At 37.8% G+C, this 6,631-nt stretch overlaps 1 protein-coding gene across 1 annotated transcript; it reads right to left on the bottom strand.

The window, feature by feature from the left end:
* Nucleotides 1-80: 80 nt before the first annotated feature.
* Nucleotides 81-6,313, bottom strand: cntln (centlein, centrosomal protein). The gene is made up of 3 exons (XM_016675581.1): nucleotides 5,909-6,313; nucleotides 495-583; nucleotides 81-410 (listed from the first exon to the last, which is right to left on the bottom strand). The coding sequence occupies exons 1-3, from the start codon at nucleotides 5,987-5,989 to the stop codon at nucleotides 224-226; spliced, it is 357 nt and encodes a 118-aa protein (XP_016531067.1). The 5' UTR covers nucleotides 5,990-6,313; the 3' UTR covers nucleotides 81-223.
* Nucleotides 6,314-6,631: the final 318 nt, after the last annotated feature.

The raw sequence follows: 6,631 nt of genomic DNA, 5'->3' as shown, positions 1-6,631 counted from the left end.
CCCTGGGAATGAAGTTTGTGGCTGTAACGTGACAAAATGTTCCCTGGGAATGAAGTTTGTGGCTGTAACGTGACAAAATGTTCCCTGGGAATGAACACGGCTGCATGGCACTGCTTTATTTGTCCAAATATGCCTGATGAGGATAAAGGAAGCCCCTCTGCGCTCACCGACAGTTCCCAGGCCACAGTTTTTCATCTGGCTTAGCCATCCAGCAAAAGAGGCCTTACTCCATCTTACGATTTATCCGGTAAAGACGAGCATTTGGCAGGAATGCTTCAGCTGTCCAGCATGAGAGCAGCGGAGGAGAAGTGTTTTCATTAAAGAGGTTTCCGTTGTTTGAACTGGGAGAGCGGGGATAAGAGGGCTTAAACCAGCATCTGCACCTGATTCCGTCATAACCCATGTAGGTGCTTTAAAAAAAAAAACTTTCACACACATTTTTCGTGGCTTGTGAGACAGAGTCACGTTGAGCTGTGAAAGATGAAGCCACTCACCGCTCCACCACCAAACTGACGGCCTGGGTCAAGTCCGGATTCGCCACTTGCAGCCGTTTCCACAGAGACCACACAAACTCCTTGTCTGCCTGCAGAACAATCAAGGAAATCAAGAGTTTATTTTTTTATTGAGAGATATATCATTATTAATGTGGCAACTAATGATTATTTTAGTAATCCACTATTCTGTCGATTAATCAGATTAAAAAAATCACATTCAGTATATTTTTCCATTCATTTAAGTCTTTTTATACAATATTAGAAACATTAAAAGATGAAGATAAAATAATAATTGAAATCCATTTTTAAATAGGAAAATAAACATTTTACTGCCTAAAATGTAACATAGCATTCCTTTAGTGAACGCTGTGCAGCAAATAATCTGCAGCTAAAAATTACAAAAACATTTCTGTTTGATCTCAATACAGTAAAGGGCTGATTTGGTGATTATTTTTTTATAATCAGTTCATTAATAATTGGATCGTGAAAGGTGCTTAGTAGGATATATTTTATTACAGAATTTCGTCCAGATTTAGCTAATTTGCCATTTGACAAGGTCTGAAAGCGACATATGTAGAGACCAAGGTTTTTTTTTATCTTAAATATGAAATGTATATATTGCACAGTTTTCGCATAAGTAATGCTCTAAGTGTGATGTTCTTTAAACAAATAACCTTTTTTGAGTCTTTATACTTCAATTAACGATTCATTGATTTCCAAATTAGTTGACAATTATTTTAATAATCGATTCATCATGACTGGCATGGTTAATTGTTTCAGCCCTACAATTATGATTGGGGTGGACGATATGGACTGACAATTGTATCGCAATATTTTGTGATACAATTGTGATAATGATAAAGATCATGTTAAAAAAGCTACTTTTTACTTATTTTTTGATAACTATGTTGCTGTGACTGCATGACGCATAATTAATAGTGGCACAAACACAAATATTATTATTGAGAGTGTGATTTATATCACCAAACTCCAAACATAATCATATATTTTAATTTACTGATACTTGTGTGGAACAATCAGTGGGAAAAAAATAGCAAAAATAACTTTTCTGTTCATACTGTCAGTTTGGAAATCTGAAATCTATAATAAATCAAAATTCTCACCACAATAGGACATTTTTTACAATAAATGATAAACGATGCGATAAATACCCCGCCCTAATTACGACACATTACATGACGACTTTAATCAGCCAGTCAAAGAAAAACCAGCAGCACATCAGAGCTCTTCTGGCTGGGAAAAAAATAAAAGATAAAAGATTAACCAGGACGCTCATTGGCATTAGCATATGACAGTAGGGAAGTCAATCAATTATTTAAACAACTTGTACAAAACAGTTTCTCATCCGGCCTGCCCGCTCTAATCATGCGCCTCTCTTTGCAGCGGTCTCCATCGCTGAGATGTGACCTTCGACTCGCGGGGAGCGACTTGACACTTGTCATTATGAACTATTTATGACTGCTGGGGATCCGAATCAAAACGCGGCGGCCCGCCTCGTGTTTTCCACCAAACTCAGAGCCGATGTCAGAGAGAAAAGTCATGAAACGCATCTCCAATTCAGACTGTCGTCCCGGTTTCTCCAAACATTTTTCAGGCAACGCTACGTCTAATGAGCGACATCTAAAAAGTACGTTTGGCATTAAAAGACAGAATTATACCAAATCGACTCGATATAAAAATCATCTGATAAATTATGTTCACATCATCAGAAGATAAAAGCCATACCTCCCACTGGAATCTACTGGTCTCCAATTAGTAGATGAATTTTAAGCCCCTTCTCAAAAAGTGTCTAATCAATTATTTAGTAAAATGGCAGCGTCAGACCTTGATAAGGCCATGAGCTGAACACATAAAGAGGAAGGACTGTGATGTATCTGTATGTACCCGCGATGTGGGGGGGTAGAGAGGAGGGTTCTCACTAAATCAACACTGGAACGCGGCTAATGATTAAATTAGGCGGCCTGGTTTACTCCGCCTGCCTGGCCTTTGGCTGCCATTAACCGTTCCGTTGACAAGTGTTCAGCGAGGACCCTCATCAAGCGCCCTCCTCTAAAGATACATTCAATGAGTGTTTGATGATGGCATGAATTATTCATCCTGAATCTGGAATCCTGGAACACCATGGGCTAAACATACCAGAGAGAGCCACAGCGATTCAGCGCGTATTAGGAAAATTAGCTGGCTCTAGCCCGAACGTTTGCTGGCTGACAGACGAGACTCTTTGTAGTTAATGGCCGTCCTGAACCGCGTCATGCCCGAGACTTAACACATCAGTGGTATTCAAATGTCACTATTTAAAAATGTACACTGCACATCTTAGGGCCGTTATTAGATAAACAGAATCGCTGATGGTCTGCTCTGTCTGGAAGAGACCACCAACCATGGAGGGTCTCCAGGCCAGTTCAACGACAGGCTGCAGCGCTGAGGTCAACAAAGTTCGGCGCAGATGAATAAACAGCATCACAGTTCAGACAGGTGAAAGAGAAAGGCACTTCTCACATGCTTCCTCGTTCCTGTGCACCAGTCAGAAGCAGCTATAGTAACCAAGGTTACTATAGTTAACTAAAACTAACAAAACAACAAAAGCTGAAATTAAAATTAGCTGAAAATGAATAAAAACTGCAATTAACAGGAAAAAACTATAATTAACAGGAACTACATCCTTTGTTTTCGTGTTTATGAACATATTTATTAGCCTTCTGAAGCAGTTTACGTCAGATCTCTGCAAATCACGGCGAACAGGGAGATGACTTGGGCCTGGACAGCGGATAAGGAGCCATTTGTCTGATGACTGACCAAAACCAGCAAGAAAATCATTTCAAGCAGCAAGTAAAAACATAAAAAATAAATGGAGGAGCTGCAATGGCCCAATCAACGTCCAGGCCTTAATCTGTCTGAATCAGTGAACTTTAAAGAAACTCAGAGACTCAATGGACCAAAGTTCCTTCTTTGGTTAAGAAGGATCATAATAAGAAACATCCTGATGAAGGCTGATTGAAATGACAAGCTGTGATTTGCTCCTTTGGTTTGGGCTGGATTATCCGTATCTCTTCTATATCCTAGGTTTCTTTGACATAAAGGTGAAACTGTATGAAGTAGTGCGTTTTTCAGCGAGGCATTTCGTATATTTACTTTTCCCAATATGTTTGTGTTTATATTTACTGTAGACCTGTGCTCTAACTTGGGTGGAGTGTTGTTTTCATGGCTAAAAATCCTCACAACAGACACTTTGCATGTGGACAAGAAGTGAAGACGCAGCAAAAAACTGTTTTGCACAGGTTTTAGTAGTGACGCACCAATCAATCTACAAGTGTTCAACATCTCCAGATCTTCCCTAGGTCAGCTCTGACCTGTAATCAACTGGTGAAACACCAAAAAAATCAGAATTTTTTTATGCTGTGATCACTGAAACCTTAAAACAGAAAACTCCCACGTTTTTCAGTTTGTAAACACATCAATACACAGCATGTTTTCTGATTCGCTGCGTTTTCAGCTCAGTATGAAACAGATAACGGTCTCTCTGTTGATTTCAAATCTGCTATATTTACCAAAGAACCTGATATTTTCCTTTATTTAAGGTACATGAAGGGAAAAACTGCAGAAAACAGCAAACTAAAACAACAAAACACAATGCAACTTGTTTTAAGTTAGAATGGCGTACATTAAACAATTACTTTCTAAACTTCATGTAAATTCTCAGTTTTTTAAAAATAAAATATTCAAAGACTTGTATATAAAAATGTTAAAGCTGAAAAAGAGGACAGATAATTTCCCCCGCTCAATTTACTGTATATAAAAAACAGAAATGTATTACTTAAACCAAATATTTTCCTCAAAGCAGAAAGAAGTCTTTAAGTACTTAAAGTTGTTATACATAAACTTGTAATGGGATGAATGTACATGTATTGCAGCAGTGATATCCTCCCTAAAGTAAAGAGAATATTTCTCTTTAAAGTTTCTCACTCTGAATTGATTCACTTATGAAAAATCTGACTTGGTCCAATGAATCACAGAAGGAATCTGCAATATTCTTGAAATTAAGGACAGAGATTAAAATGTGTGTTTCTGTGCTGGATCGCCTCATAAGGCCAGCTGATGCCCCAGTCCGTCTACCTGTGGAAGAAGACATGCTGGGTCACTTCACTCCTGTTATTAGACACCACCTGGTGGCGAGTATGCAGGGGATCCTTAAATCACCGACTCACAAAGTGAAAACAAAAGTTCATAAAGAAATGCTCAACATTTATTTTAGTTTTTACTGAGACATTTAGAGCAGGGGTCTGCAACCTGTGGCTCTTTGGATTATTCACAATTTGTCTCTTAATAATTTGGCAATTTGGCAACCATTTCTTTTAATGTAGACAAACAATAAAATGCAGATTTGAGCTGTTTTTAGGTGGAGGTTTTTCCCCCCATGGAATAAATCCTGTCTTAAATTTCTACAAAAGAATGATGAAAGTATTACTAATATTTGTTATAGTTTTCTAATCACTACACTTTTTTTGTTCAAACTGTTTTCTACAAATATCAGCATCCCAGAGAAGAAAATGCATCAATCCTCTTTTTGTAAATGTTTATGTTTGTCTTATTAAGACCTAAAATAAAATGATAGTTCTTTAAAATGACCCTATATTTTCTACAGTAAATATTCATTTAAAATGTTTAAGTTGTCTTTTCTTGAAAGGTTATGTAACATTTGTGGCTCTAAATGAGATCTTTAGTTTGTAAAGGTTACAGACCCCTGATCTACGTGTTGGACAATATTTGGTATTTCTACGAATCCAACTGTGTTGATGGCATTTGCACAATTTTGGACTAAACAAAAAAATTCTTTCTGTACTACTCTATGTGATATTTAGTCTTTTGAGTACATTTAATTGTGTTGGATGTGGGAATCTCTCCGTCAAACTAAGGCTCAATACATAGCTGGCATGCAAAGCGTCCATTTAAATATTTTAGTGGGGAATTTGTCTTTTTTATATACATAAAACATAATGTCAGTTATGTTATGAAGAGGTTTCTTCCTGTTAACGGGGAGTTTTTCCTCTCCACTGTCACTACATGCATGCCGAATATGAGGGATTGCTGCAGCCAATTACTTAAATGCAATCTGCTGGGTTTCCTTAGAGATAGAAAAAATGTTTAAACTAATTTGAATTATAAATTAAACTTAATGCGGTGAGATTTCAGACGACATTTGTTAATTAGTGCTTTACACATGAATTGAGTAGTTCAATTATCTCCAAGTATATAAAACTTTGGAAACATTTGTAATAACTGCAGAAATAAGTTTAAGAAAAAATAGAAAAGAAAGCAAATGAGATATTTGTCCTTCTTGTTGTAAAACCTGACAGCAAACGCTACATTAGATGTGTATGTATGTGTACACATACCTGACACTGAATTAACTCCTCTGATAAATTCTTTACCTCCTCCTCCAGAACCAGGACACGACTGCTCTCGTGTGAGCACATTTTGGACCGACCAATGAAAGGAAATAAAACTAACCAACTAGAAAAAGCTCCTTGGCATCCTACGATGCTACGTTGGCTAACTCTGCTAACGTTAGCCTCCTAACGGTCATATTTACAATTTAATAGCGTGACGTCATCGCAACGGACAGCCTTAAAACAATGCTAAAATGCCCCATATATTTATCCTCTAACAGCTCTGAATCTCCCCTCTCTCTCTTTAAAGGTGAATTAAACTTTCCCGGACGCCCCCCTGGCAGTAACCACGGCGACGAGTCCTCCGTTTCAAACCGGCCCGCTGTTTTCCGTTTCCGTTTCACTTTACAACGACACACACTCCATTTAAACGCCGGCGCGGCTAACGGCGCACCGAGTAGGTGGAGTTTGTACAGTTTATGGTAGGTTAGCTTGATACTTGGACAAATTATGGCTGTTGCGAAGTCAAAATTGAAGTTTAGTAAATGTTATTGGTATTTCAAGCTGTATAATACCCATTAGGTGGTTTTATTTTAGTATTTATTCTGACACATCAACTCTGAAAAATCTTGTCAGAGATGTTGTCCTAACAGCAGAACAGAGGTGCTGTTAGGATCCTGAAACATTGGGGCATAATGAATATAAATCACAATCAGCTTTTTCACCAAG

The sequence above is a fragment of the Poecilia formosa genome, unplaced genomic scaffold, assembly GCF_000485575.1.
Source record: "Poecilia formosa unplaced genomic scaffold, Poecilia_formosa-5.1.2 Scaffold117, whole genome shotgun sequence".
Taxonomy (NCBI): Eukaryota; Metazoa; Chordata; class Actinopteri; order Cyprinodontiformes; family Poeciliidae; genus Poecilia; species Poecilia formosa.
Note: the sequence above shows the minus strand (reverse complement) of the source record. Positions and strands in the feature narration are given on the sequence as shown.